The sequence below is a fragment of the Cyprinodon tularosa genome, unplaced genomic scaffold (assembly GCF_016077235.1).
Source record: "Cyprinodon tularosa strain WSP-4 unplaced genomic scaffold, ASM1607723v1 ctg658, whole genome shotgun sequence".
NCBI lineage: Eukaryota > Metazoa > Chordata > Actinopteri > Cyprinodontiformes > Cyprinodontidae > Cyprinodon > Cyprinodon tularosa.
The window spans coordinates 173,834-197,017 of NW_024039405.1; the positions used below are offsets into that span (position 1 = coordinate 173,834).

Sequence of the window (23,184 nt, forward strand, 5' to 3'; positions counted from 1 at the left end):
TTTTTTTCAGCCTGCAGGCATTGCTGCATACTTCTGGTGAGATGTTTGAAAGATGGTTCCTTCTCCTACTAAGACTTACAGACAGAAAGTTGAACATATTAAGGTTAAAAAAAAACAGTTAGGGTAGTTTATTTTCTTTTAACATGCTTTAGAATGGAAAGTTTGTATGTAAGTAGTTTACCTTACAATAGCCACAAAGTCTAAGCTACAATAAAAACCTGGAAGCGGAAAGCTAAACAGCTTTTGTAAACTTTTAGGGAGATTATCCAAAAGGAGTATGTTTTATAAACTTGTTAAAATGTTGAAAAATTGTAAAGGACCAATAACTGTTATTATCCCATGAAGTTATTTTCTTAACATGCCAGAGAAATTGCCCCAAGTGACCTGATTGTTTCTTTCCAGCTGTAAGGAGCGGAGTCACACAATTCTGCCCCTTGCTTGCCTGTTGCTGCATACTGTGTGTTATTGCTACTACACTCTTCTAATACAGATAAGGCAAGTAGGGGTTAGAAATATTTTTCATCGCAGAACATAGACAGTCTGGTAAGGAAGCTAAAGCATGCTCAGTGTGAGGGATGGCTGTTGGGTCAATGAGTCGATGCAATCAGCTGGCTTTCCTTTGATAGAAAACTTGCAACAATTTGACCTAATCTGGTGAACTATAAAGTGCCTTGAGATGACATGTTGTGAATTGGTGCTATATAAATAAACTGAATTGAATTATAGCAAAGCTATCAGTCGACTTTATTTCAAGGAAAAGTCCGGTCAGCAAGGAATGTTCAATGGATCATTATTTGTACCTAAAACTAATATGTTCGCGGTAATTCAATGAGTTTGACGTTAATCAGTAAAAAAACTAAAAAATAATAATTTTCATTGCGATCACTGAGTCTGGGACCAGCAATTTTTGCCTAAATAGTAACAACTCAGTCCTGACATCTTCCGGCAGTGACATCCCGGTGCGATAAGCCTAGTGCCATTCTCCCCGCTTTAAAAGCAATATCAAGGAGAGCTACTAGGCACATCTGCAATCAACAATTACCCAAGATTTCGAGACGACTTCACCATTGAAATTCGTTAAAGCTATAGTTAAACTGACAACACCGACGTGCATGGCAGTTTGATGTTGTAATACATTGGGTAAAAGTGAAACAAAAAAAACGTTATTTCGCCTTTCCAGTTCATGATCTACCAGAGAAAAAAACCTGATATGTAGGCATAATTTCGAAGAAGAATGTTTTCAAGAGGACTTGTATAACAGTGCATTGTGACAAACAGCACTGGGACTTGCTCAACAGCCGATACCACACCTTGACGTAACAAACCAGTAGGTGGCAGCAAAACATGCCGTGCTGAAATTTTAAGGTAGGACGCATCTGCAAAGAGTCCCTCCATGTCACGGTTTAATCCCTGAAATTCAAACGTTCCCATCACTGTTCTGAATATGAGAAGAATGCTACACAGAAAAGGAAATGAACACCGAACACATTCAATTCATCTGTGGCGGACAAAGCAAACTGCTTTTGCCAAGGCAATATCAGGGGGGAATTAACCTTTAAATAATTTTGTAATCGATTAATTGCAGTACCTTGATTTTAATCAGATTAGTAACCATCTTAGCTAAAAATGCTGTGGTTCTAACTGACATAGTTTCTTTCTGTGTTTCGGTTTTTGGTCTTAGTTTCTCAATTTTTTTCTTTTCCGTTTCGGCCAAGAATTTTAATTTCGTGGCCTCCCTTGCAGCCTTACTTCCTGCTATCATACCATGAGGATATCGTATACATATGCTTATGCCTTGACCAAAGTTTATTTTGCCACCATATATATGGAGGAGCATTGTAAAGTAGGCATAAAAAAATCTTCAGATCTTATGTCCTCGATCATATTTCCACCATCATTTAAGTCATCACAAATCTGCAAGAAAAACAACACAAAACAAGCGGCTGCTAAAACAGAGATCTCTGTAGCTGCTCCAAAATCATGCAACAATTTAAGTAAAGGGGCTAGTCATGGTCTACAGGCTTTAGGGTAGTTTGGATTTTAAAGTGAATCGATCTCAACATTTTATTTTGATGAAAGGTATGCATTTTTTATTACATAGCATTTCTATTTTACTTGTTTATTTTATCCTGGTTTATTTTATCTGATTGAGTGTACGTCTTTTGGGGGGTTTATTTATCTTATGCTGTAGGTATGCAGTACTTTGGTGCAACATTTAGCAGCCAATACCTCCATTTCAGTTCACATGCATTATATTTCTCTGAGATTACATATGGTTTAGGTTATGAGAACAAGAAGTCAGTGTATGACTTAAAAGTAAAAAAAAAATAGAGAACAAAACACTTTATCCATTTCTATTGTATGTCAAAAGAAGATGTTGCAGAGGAAAGTCTGTGTGAGTGCTTCTAAGCCAAGCTGCTGTCTGAATAGTCCAAGTTTATGACTCCCACAGTATGAAATAGACATGACATTGGACCTGGTTTTGTAGCATCTTGTCCTGAAGCCAAGCCTCCATTCTCTCCACTCTCCTCAGGAGCTTTTGAGCCAAACATGTTTTGGCATTAACTTAACTACAGGTGTTGGGGGGAGAAAATGTCAAATTGTCATCATTTTGTAGAATGACATGTCTGAACTGCTGTAACAGAGATCTGATTAAATACCTTATAAAACCCTTTCCTTGTTGAGCAATGCTCCACACCCTCAGCAGTACAATATAATGACAGTACTAGTGAGGAGAGTAAACAGATAGTGGGGAGGGAATCACTAACAGAAGCTGAACTTCTGGGTCCGGAAGAGAGAATAAGCAGGGTAAGTAAGGGTATGGGGGCAGTGGGGTAAATGAAATAATAAAAACATAATCCTGTCTGTTGATAGATGATGTCATGGTACTAGTGAGAGAGAAGTCAAGAGTGGAGCTGCAGTTTGTCTCCATCCAGAGATAGTAAGTATTTTCCGTGATTACGGTTTGGTGGAGCTGCAAGATCAGCAAAACCACATCCACATCTGGTCAGCTGGTTACTGGATGAAGCATACTCATAGGCTGAGCAGCTGGACAGTTAAATACCTCCTAACCAACTTGTGTTGCATTATTCAATTTTCTCCCCAGTCGGTGGGTTTGGCTAATAACTGTGCAGGTTTGTGCAATAAAGAATTTTCAAAAGAGGGGGAAGTGGAAAAGGAACTACAGCGGAGACATTTAGAAAATGTCATCCCATAATGATAGCCTTGGGGACACAAAACTGCCACCCCACCAGAGCTGGCCTTGTGATGTCAGAGAGATAAAAGCATCCTGTTGGTCTGAATCTGCCTCTAATCCCCAAAAGCAAACAGTTGCTCAAATAAAAGGGATAATATAAAGTATCGATTGATAGTGAAAAAACTCAAACAACATTTTAGAGCCTTCTCTCTGTGAATGCAGCCTAGATTCCTTCACATAAAAACCTAAGGAGTGATCAGTCATTATCAATTCAATTCAGTGAATTTCTATAGCGCCAATTCACAACACGTCACCTCAAGGCACTTTACAGTTCACCAGATCATACAGTCAAATTTATTCAAGGTTTTCTATCTAAGGAAAACCAGTTGATTGCTTTGACTCATTGACTCGAATGCAATCCCTCACACTAAGCATGCTTGTAGCGACAGTGGAGAGGAAAAACTCCCTTTTAACAGGAAGAAACCTCCAGAAAAAGACTATGTGACTTAGTATGGTACAGTCTAGACAATTGTAAATATTAGGAAAACAATCTAAATCAGGAATATATGCTTGTAAAAGTCACATTCATCATTTTCATTGTCATTTAAATTTACACAATCCTTACCCTTAGTATATATGTAACACCCTATATGTATATATGCAATAACTATGTGAATACGGTTGACATTTCAGCTTGTATGTTTGCATGCAACCTCGTTGGAACAGATTTTAAAACATCTTTGTGTCTAGCCTTAACTACATTAGCAACAGCCCTAATGACAAGGTAAAAATTGCTAGCAAAACAACACTACTGCAGTTATCAGGGAATTTTTTTGTTAATATACATATAACAACTTATTTCTCTTTAAGTAATTTTTATGTGTCAATCCCAAACTATTTTCTACTTCTGAATATGTGACAGCTGCAGTGACAGAGGTTGTTAGTCATGACTCTACCACCAAGGAGGACCCAGCTGATAGAGGCGGATCTTCTGCAGCCATAAAATTAGCTTGAGTGGGCTGATGACTATAGCTGGGTACCCGTGTCTAAACTGGGCTGATTTGGTAATGATAAACCATAGATTGTAGGATTTGAAAGTATGTATATTAAAAAAAGGCCATTGTGGATTGATACATTCTAAAATCATGCTTTTATCATGTTGCTTATAAACTGTTGATGTTTGAAAGATTTACTTCATAAGGTATAAATGGTATAAGAGACAAATAATGCCTGGAGATTTGGAAAGTCATCCATTTATCAGACTTGGCCTTTATGTTGTCCTTGACAAAAGATCTAACCAATCACAAAGTCTCATCTGATCTGTTAACATCACCAGATCATTCTGATAAACACACCTTCCAGTTAGGATCCTGTTACTGAGTAAAGATAACTCATTGTCAGGTGTTAATGGGATGCCTTTTAATAAATCAGGGGAAGTACAGCTGTTTAAAAAGGAATTTGATGTCTAAAAAGGAATTTGTTCCTTTGTCTTATTCAGATATTTTATTCCTGCTGCAAGGGAGCGAGCAAGAGCAAGACTTCTGCAGACGATATTCTTTAAAGAAACAGCTGTTATTGTGGAAAACTAACTGTATTAGCCATATTAAAAGTAGTAAATTTTAAATATAGATACTGGTGCAGTATTTTCTGGTTCATCAAGGCTTGTTTATCAGGTTAATAGTACCAAGAACCAAAAAAAGGGTGAAAACAAAACTTTTTTCAATTTTAGTATAAAAAATATTTATTGGTCTAATGTAACAGGCTGATCCTAGGTGTAATTTTTTATTAGCTGTAAACAGAAAATCATCATACTTCACAGAAATGTAGGATTTAAAAAAACATCAGTTTGTGAAATCAATCAACACGGTGTGTTGAGCTTGAGCTTGATATTGTGATATTCTAACTCAATGTATATGGATTTTCTTTTCAAATTAATTTATTTGTTGCTTAGCTGTTAAATTTGCACGATTTCAACCCTAATCTACAGTAAAAATAACTTAAATCTTCACCCCTCAAAAGGAAGAACATTTCTAAAATGCATTTGCTATGGGTAAGGTAGAGCCACAGGCAAAAACTTCAAGTTTGAACCCAAATTCGGCTGCAATGTGATCAGATCACAATAGAAGGCGACTGAACGCCTGTGCTAATTTAATCCCATCACACAGCAACAACCTCTGCTCCTCTGTGTCCTTCACACTGAATGGAACTTCTCTTGGTGCTGCCAGCTGACTGTGAACGAGGTCATTTCTCAGGGCAAGTGCAACAGAGCACACAAAAGGCCATGCAACTAATAACAATAAGCCTGGGTCATAAAAGCTCAGTCTTTTTTTTTTAGTTTAAGCATCTAAATGAAAGTTAGCTTAGATCCTCATATATAAAGTAGGAATGCATTATGCTGCACACAGCAGTGTGCCATATAACACATGTGAGTTCAGCTGGCAATGGTCAAAACATTCCTCTGACAGATCACACAACTAACCACTGTATAGCTGCTACAACAAGAGCACTCAGTCCCAAAGAAGGAAGAGTGTGGCAGATGAAAATGGAATCAGCAGACAGCCTGAATGAGAAACAGCTCTTGATGTGAGGACTTACAGAGTTGAGAGTTAAAGTTTGCTCCATGTATAGCCCTGTGCGCGTGCGTCTGGCTCGTTTTCAGCGCTGGTCCCCACGGCTGGTGCGTGTAAAAGGGTCCATCCGCTGGATATCGGCTGAGCGTAGGTGTGAGAGTCTGTGCGGCTTTTGCAGTGAAAGAGAGAGAAACGGATCTGAACTGAGGAGGAGGAGAGCGCACACACAGGAGCCTGAAAATACTGACAGCAACGGGGAGTTCAAAAGCTCCCTCTCTCTTCCCTCTGATGCCCGATCCTCTCTCTCTCTCTCTCTCTGTTTTTCTCTCTGCTGTGGATTCCTCCTCCTTTCCCCTCTGTTTTCACCTCTCTCACCGTCTCTGCGTCCTCATGCCTTTCCCTCACGCCCACAAGACAGATATGTTACCTTCAGGCAAGCAAACAAGTGCTGCTGATGTCTCCACACCAAAAAGGAAAGGAGAAACTCACAGAGCAATAAAGCTGTCACAGATCTCCCAGCAGGGTGAAAACAGTGTGCTTCCTCTAGCTGCTCACATTAACAGATGTTATCATATGCAGCAATAAAACACCTCTGAAGACAGAGCAGAGTCAGCGTGAACACAGATAGGGCAGTCGACTAATGGTGTCATCTGTGCGGAGCTGAACACACAGTCATCTGCTGAGCGCAAAACATCTGCTTGAGACTGTGAGGAAAAAAATACGCACATAAAAGTGGAGCTATACAGCGGGATGCAGAGGCATCTGCCTGACGAGCTCTGAAAGGTAATAAGACAAGAAGGGACAAAGCAGAACATTCTTCGGCATGCCCAAACATAGAAGAGGATCTGACAAACGCTGAGCTGCAAGCTACAAGGGGGGGAGAAAATAAATGAATCAGACCAAAACAGACATGAGATAAAAGCTGTTTCTCCCACTAAATACACAACAAATAGAGTTGTATACTGCGGCATGTTTTCAGTAGCTGCATTTGGTGGAAAACAGAGAATTAGTCCATTCTTGCACAAACCTTTGCCAAACCGATTTAAAAAAAGGGACAACTCCATTAGTTTTTTTTCTTTTCTCATATGCAGGCATCAAGGCTAAAAAAGGGCTTAACCACAAGGGTCTGCTGCCCCAGGAGGGTTAAGGAGGAATTAAACAGTCTCAGGATGTCCTTGTGAGTCCAGATGCACGCGCTAAATTCAGAGGTTATCATGTATTTATGCTGACCTTGTCATTCAGAGCATCCTGCTGACTTCAGTTTGAGGCTAAGATACAAGGTTAGCATAGGATCCAAGCATGAAGTCTGAATCAGCAGCTCTAGGAAATACTATAGAGAAAAAAATCTCCAGATAAAGATGCTTAAAGATGTTTTTACTAGTTTTGTATTGACTGTACTTTTATTGATTGCAGACTGATTCTCTGGATAAACTTTTCTCAAGTTTAGGTAGAGAGTGGATGACCCAAAAAAAAATTGCAAGCAATAAATTCTCAGTGGGTATTATCTTGAATAGAACAAAAGTTTAAATGAACTGGGTAATAATTGACAGGAAAGTATAGTGTGTACATGCTAACTATGAGTCCTTCAAAAAAGGGGTGATCATTTGCTGTTTACAGTTTGATTGTCATAGTTCACATTACTTTTTCTCTCAGTTTTGGTAAAAACTCGACTGGTTGCATAGCGTTTTATCAAGTCTGAAGACCCCAAAATGTTTATTCTGTATTAATTCATTCACCCATTGATGCACAAATTAACACAGAGTTTTAACGTAGAAATACAAAAGTTCACAGGAGACTTTTTTATAGGCTTTATTTATCAGACTGGTAAGAAACTGATTGTAAAGCAAATGGATGGATGGAAAGATGGACAGATGGATAGATTTATGTAACCTTCTGACAATGGGATGGGGAATAAAACCCTAAAAAGAGAGGTGTACCGATCTGATACCTGGATCAGGTATCGGCTCCGAAATTGACTAAATATCTGGATCGGATATCAGATTTCAAATCCAGAGCACCTTACATGGAGCTCTTATTTCTTTATTTTTATAGGTTATTTATTAATAAATAATATGAAGTACATTTATATCTGTGTTAATTTGTCACCTTTTTTAACAACGTTTATGTCAGGGCTAAAGTATTCCCTCATACGGCAACATATATGGTTCATTTAGCAGTTGAACTGGATCGTATCGGATATCGTCCGATGCGCTCAGCCCAGGAATTGAATCGGAATTAAAACTAGGTCGGTGCATCCCTACCTAAAAACCAAATATTTTTACATCCTCTCTGCTCCCGTACGTATTCAGACCAGTAAAAGGCTTCAGATTAAAAATCTACGTACATCTTAACCAATTTTTCCAAGCTATACAGAAACACTGTGTGGGATACAACCATCTGACACTTTCTATTCCTTGACGGTGTCTAGCGCTGCTTCTGGGAACGAAAAAAAATGTTTGGAGAAAGACATCCATCCTTCTTTTTTTATTTTCTCAACTATTTATTCTTATGGTGGATTAGTCAAATAAATAAAATAGTACAATTCTGTTCTTAGAAAGGAGTTAAGAACACAAACAACACATATATGAACAAAGACATGCAAAGGAAACATCGGCCAAGGTTATGTTGCACTCATACCTTCTAAGTTCATATTCACTTGGGTATAATCTCATGGTTGGTAATAGAACGATTCCAGGAAATGCACTACATCAGTTGCCAAAGGATACTCAGAAGCAATTCTACTATTGATTGATGCACAGCGAATTGCAACTTGCTGGAAGCCAAGGGAAATAAATATACCCAAATCAAGAAGACAGAAACACTTAGTCTGGTGATAACCACTCATCAGGCAACTTTCATAACTTCCTTGAAGTGGCTTTAAGGAGTGTAGCTGCTCCCGTCGCAGCTCTTCAAATTGGTTTCTTACAATATGAGAACAGAGGACAGCAGGAAATAAAAGCTGGTTATTAGGACAGTAAATTGCTTTATTGTTACATCTAGGTCAGACCTGCTCTGATGATGGAGCTTTCAAACAATAGCCCTGCTCGGTGTTTTTGTAGTGGCAAATCTGAACAGCAGGTTTGTGCTCTGCCTCTCACAGTGCATGACTCACACATATTTATACAGCAAGCAATCATTTGGTCTGTTAAGTTGTTTTTCTTTCTTCTACAAACACATTTAACACAGTTAGGGTAAGTAACTACAAGCGAATACGTCTCACTTTGCGCCAGTAATGCAGGTTTTCTTAGTGAGCAGGAAAAAGCGCGTTGTTAGGCGTCATTAATGTGAGGCAACGACTTGGGCTTCGAATGCAGAATGTGCAGCAGGGCTCATTAGCAAGACCAAACAAACAGGTCCATGCCTCTGGCTCGTACAAAGACCACTTTGTGAGGCACCCCTCGCCACAAGTGGAACAGCAAACGGAGTTCAAGGCAACGGAAATGAAAGGTTAGAGAGGTGCAGCTAAAAGGGGGACGTGTCAGTGGCATGTCCAGTTAAAAGACTTTAAAAAATTTGATAAAGATGAGATTTAGGCGAATATCCAAATAACTGATAAACTAATGTTTCCAAATGGATGCTAGCATGTTTCCCCTTGGTGTTTGATTTAACATAGGTTACCATCTATCCCCATTTCATGTTCTGAAGTTTTTCTACTTTTTAAAAACAAAGTGTTTTTTGGAACATTCGAAACATTAACTGCTTGTGTTCAGCTCTCTGCAGTCCTGAGAGTTTAATGTCCACAACAGCAGTTTAGGTCAGAGCCAGACAGGAAGCCACAGCAGCCATATCTCTCAATAGAAATGGATGCATGACATCACAATGTTATGGGATTTTTTTTATGCAGTCGTGATGAAATAGTGCAGAGAAGGTATGTCAGAGGGGTTGGGATCTTTTCATGTGTAAAAATATGAATCAGAATTACTTTATTAATCCCTTGCGGGAAATTCTTAACAATATAAGTAAATATTAATAACAGCACTGCAAAAAATATCTAGAAATTAGTTTAAAAAATCTTAAATTAAGGTATATACCCTTAATTTAGGTAGGTAAATAAGATGATCTGCCATTGGAATGAGTGTTTTTACTCATAAAATCAGATAATTAGATAATATGCACTTGAAATAATGTAAATTGTCTTGTTCCATTGGCAAAGTGTCTCACTTACCTCCTCCATTCAAGAACAAATGCATTTATTTTAAGAAAAAAATTACTTATTTAGATTTCTTTTTTTTTTTTTTGCAGTGAGGAAACATTGGTTAGTGGCCATAACGGCAATATGAATATCAAATATTAACATCAGCCAAAAGGTTGATATCAGGGCATTTCTAATAAATTTCACTGTAAAATTTTGGGGAAAATAACTTTAAACCAAAGATTATTAAGATGCAGAAATCTTGGCAGATCCTTACAGAAAGCCAGCAACAGGGATTAACTTCAGAATATTAACTGCTTAGAAATGCCATCATCAGGTACGGAGATGATACTTGGCTGTATAAGTTATACACAGAATCATAACACCCATTTTATATATATAAGAAATTAACTCAACTCCTACCTCCAGATCATCCAGAGATCGTGCCATGCTGAGACGTTTGGAAGACCGACGTTTAGAGGCTCGGGCAGCACCTATGCCCCAAAACCTGGACCCCTATTAGAGAAGAAGGTTGAGAAAACACACATGACTGTTTTGTTTTAAGGGACATCACACTTTCCCCCCTTTATACAGGTTTTTGTTCTGCTTTTAGAGGAAGCAAACATATATTAAAGTTTAAAAAGACGCTTTAAAATACCTGAATGCCATCCTTTCAAATAGGTTCCTTTCTAAATGCTTTAGTGGACTTAAAGAAGTTAAGTTGTCAATCAAAGATCACATATTTTATGTAATTTTAACGTTGATCAGAGCGTCTGAGACAGAGCCATCTTAGATACTCTGCGTTCTAACTTTTTCCGACCACCAACCAATTATTACAATAGCTGACAATGTGGCTGATGTTTAAACTAGAGTTAAAGAATTGCAGATAATTACCAATGTATGAAATGGGCTCTACCCTGTAATTTGCTCAGCTTCCTGTCTAAAGTTGTCTCCGTTCAGATCTAAGAACGCAGCAGGGAAACAAAAAGTAGCTCTGAGTTTAAAAAATCACCACAATAAATGGAGAAATAGGAGCTGATAGCTTGAATCCGGACTTATCCAAAACATACTTGGGAGTATTTTGAACCTTTTTTTTTTTTTAGGCAGCACACATATACCAAGAGGGGGCCTAATTGGAGCCCTTTGTGTGCCTGGAGAGAAAGAGAAACCACTCCAGTGAGTCTGCTTCAATGCCTGGCTGAGGAGGTAAGGCATGTTTACAAAGCTATGCGGATACATGGGGACATCTTGTGGAGAAACACAAAAGCAGCAGCGAGGAAGAAAATCTGATTGGTTCCACCTACGCATCAACAGCATTCATTTTTTTTTTTGCGGGGATCTTTTCTGAAATTAGCATTTATATTGGTAGGCTTTATAAATCTCACAGGCTTTATAATCTGCACAGAAAGGTGCAAAAGGAGGAAAATGTGCATGGGGTATATATAGTATATACAGTGTGTCCAAATATATATATATATATATATATATATATATATATATATATATATATATATAGTAGCTGAAGTCTCTTATTTAACAGGATTATTACTAAGGGTTATTGCACAGGGTATTAAATGGGCATTTATATATATAGTTATTGAACTGGGTCTTAAATATAAACTGGTTATTACACAGGGTATTAAATAGTGATTGCACATTAGTTATTGTACGTTATTGCAGTTATAGTGCCACATTGTAAAGTGTGATGGCAGCAGGGATGAATTACCTGCAGTAGTGCTCCTTTATACAAACAGGGTGTAAAAGTCTTTCACTAAAGGAGCTACTCTACAGTCTGGTGCAGAGGGTGAGAGGTGTTGTCCATGATGGGTGTAAGCTTGGACAGCACCCCTTATTTATAATAAAAATAATCTCTGTGCTGCTTTAGGCTTTAACACATATTTATTCTACAGTAAAAAAAAAACCAACAATTGTCTATTTAGGGCTGCTATACCTCAGATCAACAGATTTTCATTTAAGAAGTGTCTCCAGTCGATACCAATCGATCGAGACAAAATGAAAAACGAGCCACTTTAAATCTGTTTATATTAACTAATCCTTTTGAGTTAAAGCTAAAGATTTAATCTCATTTAATTGGAAAGTTTAAGGAGGAACGGGGAGATTTCTTACATTTCTGAAGCTGCCATCTGTCCTCTGTTTCTGCCTTTGTTCAAGAAATCTTCGGGTCCATTCCTCTCTAGGAGGAATCATGGCCTCTGTGGACTGGTACCTGTCTGAGGGTACCTGGCCCAGTGGAGGAGGGGGGTTATTTGTGGTGGCGCTGGATGTGTCTTGATGTAAGGAGTCACTGCTTAAAGCTTTAGGCCTTTTTTGCTTTGAAAACCACCTTTGACTGTTTCTCATAGGATGAGCCAGGAAGTTTGGTTTTTTACCCAGAGGAAGAGGTGGAGGCGGGGGCTTGAAGTGGAACTCCAGCCTGGGCGGGGGACCTCCGTAAAAGCTTATAAGAGAATCCGGGCCAGGTAGGGATTCTGAAAGAGAATGTGTGCTGGCGCTGTTCTGATTCTGGCCATCCTTGCCAAGGTTTATCGGGGTAACGACTTCAGCCGAGGAGCAATCCCATGGACAGCTGGGGAGGTTGGACCCAGAGAGATTTGGGATATCAGAAGGGAAACCCCCTTCCTCTCTCTCCTCAGGGGGGGAAGGATTTTCAATCCCGCTGTCCCCGCTGCTGCTGGCGCTGCCTAGTTTGCTTGTGCTGTCCATTTCCTTGATCTGCTGCTGAGTCTCCATGTCCAGTTTGGCTCGGAGTCTTTCCACCCCCTCTCCCAGGTCACCATACAGGACTGTAACGAAGTGCAGCACATCTAGGGGAGTCTGTGGGAACTCCAGGCAGCCCAAAGCATCTGGATCTGGGGTGCAGTCAAAGCCAAAGCGGCCAGCAATGCCTATATGATCCTTATGATTTCCCAGCTCCGGGTCGATGAAGAAGACGTGACAGGATGCCCGAAGAGGCTCATCCTCTGGTACACGGCCGCCGATGATGTGTGCCGTGGTGACCAGGCAGAAGAAACGTGGATCCTCGGCACAAACAGCTCCTAAAACGAGGTTCTCAGCAGGGAAGGCGGCCAAAACGGCTCCTGCGTCGTCACACAGTCGAACGCAATCATACATGACCTTCATCATCACCAGAGTGTGGGTATCCTGCTCAGTGCCCAACTGTCGGATTCTTTCCCGAATGGCCTTTAAACTGTTGCTCTCTGCATCACTGGTGTTCAGGATCAGTTCAGTGGAGCTGAGGTAGCCGACCACCAAAGTCATGTTTAAAACAGTCCAGTCTGGATGAACTTCAGCATCTGTTAAGACAGTATCTGTGTCTCTCACTGCAGGTTGTTCCACCTTCACCTTCTCTGATAAAGCATTTAGCTGCTTCGACCACATGAACATGTCAGGCTCTGAAACGGGCCTCTGTTTAGCTGTGACGCCATTGGAAGGATAACAGGACGGTCGGCTAGAGTCATGCGATATCGTGCGGAGAACACTCGGCTTTTGAAAAACGTTGCCTTTTTGCTCAAACCCAAACTTGGCATCATTAAGGATGGGGTTTGCCATTATTCGGCGTTCTGAGAGCACCAACATATGCAGGGGCCCTTTGCAGCCGCCAATCAGCTGCACCACCGTTTCATGAGAATCTGCGAACACGTCTGCTCCATTGATAGCCATGATCCGATCTCCTTGTCTTAACCCCACCACATAAGCAGGACTCCCCTCCATGATGCCACTCAGGACACACGGTTTCTGTCCTGTAATTGTAAAACCGTAGCCAGCACGACCACGGATGATCTCCACATCCCGCAGCTCACCAGCTAGGTTCATATCCAGGCGTCTTCGTGCTCCCTCTGGCTGCCCTTGTATCCTCATTTTAATTCTTAGGGTGTTGAGATCAATTCGAAAAACCCTTTGATTGCCAACACTACTGTGTTGTTGTCATCCTGCAATTAGAAAAAGAGAAAACTGATTACCTCTTTTAGCAATGCATCACTTTGACAGGAACGTTAAATAATGTTAGGTGGCTCAATTTATTCAATTCATTTATCTTTTAAAGCAAAAAAACAAACAAAAAAATAACAAAAAAACACAAAGAATGTTTAGTCTACTTAAGAAAAAAAATGTGTGACTGTAGATCAAAGAGTTAAACAGTACAACAGGGTGGTGGTAAAGTGACATAACACTGAAAAATGTTAAAATATGAATAAGGTTCGTATCCATGTTGCATGTTACGTTTATATATATATGTATATATGTCATACATATGTATATATAGTATGATACACACGCCGCTTTATGCATTCATCACATTTTATTCCTGCTCAAGATATGTGGAAAAAAATGCTTTATTTACAAATAGATTTTTGGTTTCTCAATTATTTGTAATTTGTAATTTTTCAGAAAACGTAGTCTAAATAAACAATTTTCAGAAAACGTAGTCTAAATAAACAATACTTCACAAATATTTATCAGGCGTAAAAAAAATGTGGAGGTGGATTAATATACAAAAAAAAAAAAACTAGAATAACTAAAATTAAGGTAAATTCTTCCCGCCAAGTTGCTTCCCTAGCAACTTGGCGGAGGTCTGTGCTCAAAAAAAGTGTTTCATACTGTTCTTACAATTAAAAATCCTTTAAAAAATATTGGCGGATTGCATCACTCTCCCCTGACCGACCTCTTCTGCTCAACTGGATAGAAATGGGTCAGTATACGTTTCCCTTCCTTAAATGAAATACAGATCTAGTTTCTTGGCATTATCTCTTACCAAGAAAACCATGGCAAGCCGTGATGTGAAAATGAAAGGAGTGCCACTCCTCGCTGTTATCAAGGTAACAGTTTTGACACTATACTTGGCAAGCTTCAAGCAGCAAGCTGGTTTAGCAGCTACCTGCAGGCAAGCCAACTGAGAAGAAAGCCTGACTAATTAATCAGCTATTAATAACTTGTTATACTTGTGTGACTCAAGCATAACAGCAACTAAAAATAATCTGCATAATCTGCACTCTTTAAAAAAACTACCACTAAATTCAGTTTGGGTTCATAATCCTCCTGAAACATGTTCATTCAAACGTACAAATTATCATTAGACAATGTGCTACATCATCTTAGCCATAGTGGGAACAGTAGGTGCTTTTCTGTTTTAAATCAAATAAAAAAGATAGTTATAAATAGTTGTATAAAAGTTATAAATGGTTGTATTAGTTTATACCAGAATAACTGCAATAAGGAAGTTTTATGCATGAGGTTCTTGTTTCTGTCCATGCCTGTTAAAGATTCTTCTAAATTGAATCTTATAAAGAACAGGCTTATAGTTTATGACCAACACATGACAAAGAAAATAACAATACAGTCATATGTTTATATTAGTATTTTTTTATGTATTTATTACTGTTTTTCAAGGCTGCACTTTAAAAAATGAAATTGTCAAGAGCTCTTTTAAACTAAATTTCTTTCTGTATACACTCGTGTATATAAAATGACAAAAATAAATCTGTCTATGTCTAAAGAAAAAAAATAAGGAACCTTTTAGGTGAAAATGAGTTAAAAATGCATTTAAAACATTTACTTATTTTTACAAAACATCTTTGCCAATGCCATGTCCTCTTAACAAGCAGTTTGTGTGTTTACAAACACAATCAGTCACTAATTTTAATAAGAGAGATAACATTTGGACATTGCATTCATAAATATAAAGAAAAATGCAAAGCAAGAGTTTGCAGTGTTGTCTTAATTCAATAAAGTGCTCCCATTTGCTTAATAATTCAAATCTAACATATGTGACATCAATCTTGTTTTAGCAATTATCTGTCAGAGATGTAACAGGTGGATCTTTTACCTCCAAACACAGATTTTATTTTCCACCCTTGCTCCCCCCCACCCCTTCCTAAACAACCATCTGGCTTTTTACTCACCAGCACTTTAATGACACCATTTTTTTTTTTTATCTTTCAGCTAACCACAAAATTTAACACGTTCAAAACATTTTTCAGAGGAAATATGGCGGTCATATATCTTCTCTTCAACAAAATAATCATTAAAGCCCGATAATTTCATTACTTTCGCACTTTAATTAAGAGTTCTTTACGAAAACATATATTTACATACCTGTGTATGCCTTATAAAGTTCCGATAAACCTCGGCGTTCTTACGTCCTTCTTAAAATAAGTCCACCGGTTGACGTTTCTTACGCCATATATCCCAGTTTTCGTTGATTTTTCAGCGAGAGATAACTCTAAACATTAGCTGGCATTGATTCGGGGGTCCATATGGCTCCCAGCCTCGACACCTCCTCCCCTCGTGAAAATCACAATGCGTCTTTCATTGTAACCATGACAGCGTAACGTTTCAAGACCACGTGACCCATCCTACTGACCAATCACCAGGCCCGCCTAGTTCAATATTCAAACGAGTAGGGCGATGCTATTGGCTGACGCCAGAAGCGGTTGAAATGTTAATTCTAACCCAATTTAATCATATTTAAAAGCACTTTGAATATTTTAGACTCATTTCCTCACAAGAAAATTGCAGCCTACTTCCACTCACTCATCAGTTGTTGTCCTTCGAAAAAGTCCAGAAGTACGAGCGCCCACAACTTTCACTTTGCAAAACAAAATTAATTCACTTATTTCAAAAATAGGAGGAAAAACAATGCACGTGTCTTACCGGTATGTTTTAGAAGCCTGTCCGCTTTATCTTTTTAATGGCATTAGTACCAGCTTGGTTCCACTCTAACGCAACAGGTGCTGTGGAAACAATACCTGAGTGGTCAAAGGGCTCCAACGGTTGTACACATTGTTTTTTTTTTTTACACATGTGCAGATCAGTTTAACACTCCTGGAAACGTCAAAAAAAAGGAGGGACAGCGCTTATTTGAACACGTGTCATGTGATAACAGGGTTATCAGGCAAGCAGGGCAGTTGTTCTACTTTGCTGCATTTACCATAAATAGCATAAGTATGTGCATGCCATAGTTTACTGTCTCTGGGAGTAAAAAAAGAAAAAAAGATTTGTTTGTTATAAACACATTGTAAAACTACAAGGATATTCTTGATATTTTCCAAGAAGCTATTATAGTCTCAGAAGTGATTTGTTTTTTGTTTTTCAGATAAAGATAGACCAGAACCAACCATTATCTCAACATTTATTTCTGTCTTTGCACTAAAAAGTTTGTCTAAATGCTAATAGAAGTGGAGCAGTGTTTGATCTGATTACAAGAAAGAGGTTCTCAGCAGAATTAGTGGAAAAGCAACTTAATTCTACTGTAATGCATGGTGGAGGTTCTGTGATTACTGACCCCAGATTCTTTTTAAAAGGCCAAACCTCGTGAATGTGCAAGATGGTGTTTATTTATTTATTTTTATTTATTGGGAGACAGTAGACCCTTGCAACCCTTTGAAACCTTCCAGGAAACAACTAAGTGCTTCCAAAAGTAAATTATGAAAAATATTAACACCCTCCTTTCTAAGAGGAGTCCGCCAGTCAGAATCAGAATTACTTTATTAATCCCTTGCGGGAAATTCTCTTCTTGCAATGCAACCGTTTATGGAAGAGAGAAAAATAAGATTGTAATTACAAATAAGATATAAGTATAAAATAAGATAAGGTTTACAGTATACAATCGACAGTATTTACAATTTACAATGCTGCTTAGTAACTAAATTATTATTATTGCACATGACCATGTTGTTGCGCATAGTGAAGCCCTGCATATTTTGTCAGGCTGTAGCTGTATTAACCCCGAACATATTGATCAAATGGAGAAGAACAGACAAGAAAATGATATGTTTTACGTAGTTAATAATTCCTATATAAGAGATGATCGTGTTATGACAAAACAAAAATAATAAGTCCCCCAAATTTGTTGGTACCAAGAGACCCTGATGGCCATGGCTAAGGGTGGATATGGCGGTTAGGTGGAAAAGGATGAAAAAGTGGAAGCTAGCAAAGCCTACCCTTGCTTAGTTTTGCCTTATTACAGCATAATGGGTAAGCAGAGAGATGCTGGTAGTTATGCCACAGACTGAACTTTTGAAGTGGAGGATTTCTCAACCTCCACAACACCAGAGGTTAAAGCAACTCTAATACCCACTTCCTACTTGCCAAAAAACCCATTTAAACCCAGCAAAAATCAGCTTTTGGTGGCAATAGGAAAAGCTCACTGATCCTTGTCAACCAGTGTCAAACCACACAGTGTCATCCTTCAAACTGCTCAGCTCTGATCGTCATACAGTTGTCATAATGAAGGTGACTCTGGATGAGAGCAACTACAGAGACTGAAGATGGTTAAGAGGTTTTATTTAGAAACTAGGCAGTGGACATGAACAGGAAGGCAGTTTGGTCAGGTCAGGTTCTTCTGGGCTTCTGCAGAGAAGAAGAGGCTGGTGAATGAGAGGAAACTGAGCTGGAGGATCTTGGTGGGGGTGACACTCACAGTAGAGAGGCTGTGGTCCGGTCTTGGGGGGGAAGTGTCCCCGGTGGTCCGTGTGCTGACCAGTACTCTCTTCCTGGTTGGAGGTTCGAGGGTGGACAGGCAGGCGATCGCAGGTAGGAGGGCTGAACGGTGGTTAACCCGAGATCCTTCTCAGGTTCTTGGTTGTATCTCAGGCGGAGGGTCCAAAGTCTTAGATTCACGGCTGGGTCCAGGGGTCAGAAACAAGGGTTCTGCAGGAAAAGGATCGAAAATAGATTCAGACTAGACTAGACTAGACTTTTACTTCGACTAGGACTAGGCTTGGGTTTGGTCTGTTACCAACGCTGTGACGTTAACAAACTGACGCCCTCCTCCTGGTTCCAGCTCCTTAAGAAGGGTGGTGATCATCTCAGATGTAGTGCACCTGCCCGTCCATCCCTGCAGAGGAGAGAGAGAGAAAAACTGGCCTGCACCCGGATGGAACCCGGAGTGTGACAGCACCCCCCCCTCAACGGCCGCCCCCTGGCGGCCGCCCGGAGGAGGAAGCCTCAAAGGCAGAGATCAAATCAGGATCCAGAACAAAAGAACGAGGGACCCAGGACCTGTCCTCGGGGCCATAACCCTCCCAATCCACAAGGTACTGGTACCCGCGACCACGACGCCTGGAGGCCACGATCCTGTGGACGGTGAAAGCCGGGTGGCCATCAACGACCCGGGCGGGAGGAGGGGGTCTGGTCGGAGGGACCAACCGACTGGAGGTGACAGGCTTGATCTGGGAGACATGAAATGTAGGATGGACACGGAGGTGCGGAGGAAGCTTAAGGCGGACAGCTGTGGGGCTAATAATCTGGTCGATCTCAAAAGGACCGAGAAACCTGGGAGCTAACTTCCTGGACATGGCCTTTAAGGGAAAGTCCTTGGAAGAGAGCCAAACCTCCTGCCCAGAGGTGTAAGTGGGGGCAGGAATGCGTTTGCGGTCAGCAAAGCTCTTATCTCGACAAGAGGCACGTTCAAGGGCTGCCCTCGTCTGGTCCCAGATCCTACGACAACGACGAAGGTGGGTTCTTACGGACGGCAAGACTGAGTCAGGGAAGGATGAGGGTAAGAGAGAGGGCTGGTAGCCTAGAGATGCCTCGAACGGGGATAAACCGGTAGCTGCAGAAACATGGGAGTTATGAGAGTATTCTACCCAGGCCAGATGTTGGCTCCAGGTGCTGGGGTTGCGAGAGCAGAGACAGCGGAGGGTGTTTTCTAGTTCCTGATTCAATCGTTCACACTGCCCGTTAGACTGGGGGTGAAACCCGGATGTGAGAGAAACCTTAGCCCCAAGACATCCACAGAAGTCACGCCAAACCCGAGAGATAAACTGAGGGCCGCGGTCGGAGACTATTTCTGATGGCAACCCGTGGAGTTTAAAGACATGGTTAAATAACAACCGGGCTGTCTGATGAGCAGAAGGGAGTTTGGACAAGGCCACCAGGTGGCATGCCTTAGAGAAACGATCGATAACTGACAGGATAACAGTCTTGCGGTTAGATGGGGGAAGGCCAGTAACAAAATCTAAAGCAATGTGCGACCAAGGTCGGCTGGGTCTGGGTAGGGGCTGGAGCAAACCAGCAGGAGGTTTACAGGAGCCCTTGTTTTTGGCACACACTGAGCATGCTGACACAAACTCGGCCACCAAAAATATCGCCGGATTAAGGCGATGGTGCGACTGGAACCCGGATGGCCAGAGAATCTAGAGGAGTGCCCCCAGTGAATAACCTGAGAGCGCACAGCAGAAGGAACATAGAGTCTCTGGGGAGGACCACCACCTGGATCAGGTTCACTCTCTTGGGCTCTTTTAATCTTGTTCTCAAGATCCCAGGTGATGGCTCCCACCACACAAAATTCAGGGACGATGGGAACTGGCACCTTAACCTCTTCAGAAGTGGAAAACAGACGTGACAGAGCATCGGGCTTCGTGTTCTTGGATCCAGGGCGGTAGGTAATGATGAAGTTGAACCGAGAGAAGAACAGGGACCAACGGCTCTGACGAGAATTTAAACGTCTGGCTGACTGGATACAGGAAAGATTCTTGTGATCAGTCCAGATGACTATGGGCAACTCGGTTCCCTCCAGCCAATGACGCCACTCCTCCAAGGCCATCTTGATGGCGAGGAGTTCTCGATCCCCTATGTCGTAGTTTCTCTCAGCGGGAGAGAATCGTCTGGAAAAGAAGGCGCAGGGGTGAAGTTTGCCATCCGAAGGCGACATCTGTGATAGAACAGCTCCAGCTCCAGAGTCAGAGGCATCCACCTCCAAAGTGAACTGAGCTGACGGATCAGGGTAGGTGAGAATGGGAGCCTGTGAAAACATCTCCTTTAAAAGGCGGAACGCCTGATCAGCTTCTGGGGACCACTGGAAGACGCTCTTGGTGGAGGTCAGAGCAGTGAGGGGTGAGGCAAGAATACTATAATTCTTGATGAATACCCGGTAAAAGTTGGCGAAACCCAAGAAGCGCTGGAGTTGCTTACGGGTATTGGGCACGGGCCAGTTGACGACTGCCTCCACCTTTCCGGGGTCCGTCTTCACCTGTCCACCCTCGAAAATGAAGCCAAGGAAGCTGATGGTTCTTTGGTGAAACTCGCACTTCTCAGCCTTAACGAAGAGGCGGTTCTCCAGAAGACGTTGAAGCACCTGGCGGACATGTTGCTGATGTTGTTGGGGGTTCTGGGAATAAATAAGGATGTCATCAATGTACACAAACACGAACTGATTTATAAAGTCTCTCAGGACGTCATTTACGAGGGCCTGGAAAACGGCTGGGGCATTAGTGAGACCAAAGGGCATGACCAAGTACTCGTAGTGACCGATGGGGGTCTTGAACGCCGTCTTCCATTCGTCTCCCTCTCGAATCCGGACCAAGTGATAGGCGTTTCTAAGGTCCAGTTTAGTAAAGATGGTGGCGCCCCGAACCGTATCAAATGCTGATGCCAGAAGGGGAAGAGAATATTTATTCTTTACAGAAATCTGATTAAGACCACGGTAATCGATGCAAGGACGCAGTGTTTTATCCTTTTTAGCCACAAAGAAGAAACCTGCCCCTAGGGGTGAGGACGAAGGTCGAATGATGCCGGTCTTTAAAGAGTCGCTAATATATTTCTCCATGGCACCTAGCTCTGACTGAGATAACTTATAGAGGCGAGCAGAAGGCAGAGGGGCCCCAGGAAGAAGATCAATAGCACAATCATAAGGGCGATGCGGCGGGAGACTAAGAGCCAGATCTTTGCTAAAAACTAGGTGGAGGTCATGGTACTCGGGCGGCACATTTGACAGATCAGAAGGATCGTCAGGAAGTTCAGGACTAGCCGAGGTGTGAGGGAGAGCTGAATGGAGACAAGTAGCCAGACAACCGGAGCTCCAGGTCTCAATACGCGAGTCTCTCCAGTTAATGTGAGGGTTGTGAGCAGCTAACCAAGGGTAACCTAAAACAATAGGTGAGTGTCTTGTAGGAAAAACGAAAAAAGAAATGGATTCATGATGATTACCAGAGGAGATAAACAGAAAAGGGAGAGTCTGCTGAGTTATAGTAGCTAGTGGGCTACCATCAAGGGCTGTAACAGAGATGGGGGATGGTAAAGTACGGACCGGAATATTATAATGGTTAACTAAGGCTGGATCGATGAGATTTTGCTCAGAACCGGAGTCAACCAAGGCGGAAACAGGGTGCTGCTTGTCCTGAAGGCAAATTACAGCCTGAAGCAGGAACCTAGAACTGGGAGTCTCGGAGCATGTGCCCACCAGTATTCCCTGAACTACTGGTGGGCCAGGTCTTTTGGGCGAAGGGGACAAGATAAACGAAAATGACCGGCTGCACCACAGTAAAGACACCTTCTATTTCTGAACCGCTGTTCTTTTTCTTCGGTAGATAACCTGGCTCTGCCAATTTGCATGGGCTCATTAATAGGCTGACTACCAGAAACAGGGGGTTGTGATTGATGTGACACCACAGGAACCGGAAGACTGAAACGTTGAGCAGGGGAGCGGTCCCGGTCCCGGCCCCGCCTCTCACGAGTCCTCTCACGAAGGCGTTCGTCTACCCGAACAGCTAGGTCAATTAGCCCCTCCAGGCTATCGGGCTTGTCGCGGGTGGCCAGCTCGTCTCTAAGCCTATCTGAGAGAGAGTTTAGGAAAGCCGTCTTTAATGCGCGGTTGTCCCACGCAGCCTGAGCGGCCAGAGTGCGGAAGTCGACGCTGAAGTCAGCAACCGACCGGTTTCCCTGCTTCAGCTCCCACAATCTTTTGCCTGCCTCCTCCTCGCTAAGGGAAGAGGAAAAGGTTTGTTTAAAAATACCTAAGAAGTCAGCATAGGAGTAATCATGGATCGTGGTCTCATCAATAAAAGATTCTGCCCATCTAAGAGCACGATCTCTGAGAAGACCAACAATATGAGCTATCTTATGAGCGTCATCCGGAAAAGATTGTGGGGAGCGACTGAAAACCAAAGAACATTGGAGGAGAAACCCTCTGGACTTACTCAGATCACCTGAAAACGGTTCGGGGACTGGGATTGAGACACCGACTCCGGGAACGGGCGGCAGAGCGGCTACAGCGGGAGGCCTTGGAGCTGGAGGAGGAACGGAGGTAGGTTGATTTAAGTTCAGCAAGGCTTTCATGTCCTGAAGCTCGTGGGTGAGAGTGCTCATTGTCTGCATCACTTGAGTTTGCTGCTGGACCATGGTTTGTATCAGGGTTTCATGCTGGCCTAGTAACAGGCCCTGATGGGAAATCGCACTCCGTAGCTGCTCACCAGAGTCAGGTTGGTCAGTTCGTTCTGTCATAATGAAGGTGACTCTGGATGAGAGCAACTACAGAGACTGAAGATGGT

The 23,184-nt window shown here is 41.6% G+C and overlaps 1 protein-coding gene across 5 annotated transcripts in view; it reads right to left on the minus strand.

The window, feature by feature from the left end:
• Positions 1-16,676, minus strand: part of rgs12a (regulator of G protein signaling 12a) — a 66,003-nt gene extending 49,327 nt beyond the window's left edge. For 4 of the 5 annotated variants that reach the window (XM_038309127.1, XM_038309125.1, XM_038309126.1 and 1 more), the window contains exons 1-3: positions 16,010-16,209; positions 12,026-13,848; positions 10,322-10,414 (exon numbers count right to left, since the gene is read on the minus strand). In XM_038309127.1, the coding sequence (XP_038165055.1) occupies positions 10,322-10,414; positions 12,026-13,777 (1,845 nt within the window). In that variant the 5' untranslated portion in view covers positions 13,778-13,848; positions 16,010-16,209. Of the gene's footprint in view, positions 1-10,321; positions 10,415-12,025; positions 13,849-16,009; positions 16,210-16,567 lie in introns of those variants that run through there. The other variant, XM_038309124.1, reaches the window with a different exon arrangement.
• Between the last annotated feature and the right edge of the window lie 6,508 nt (positions 16,677-23,184).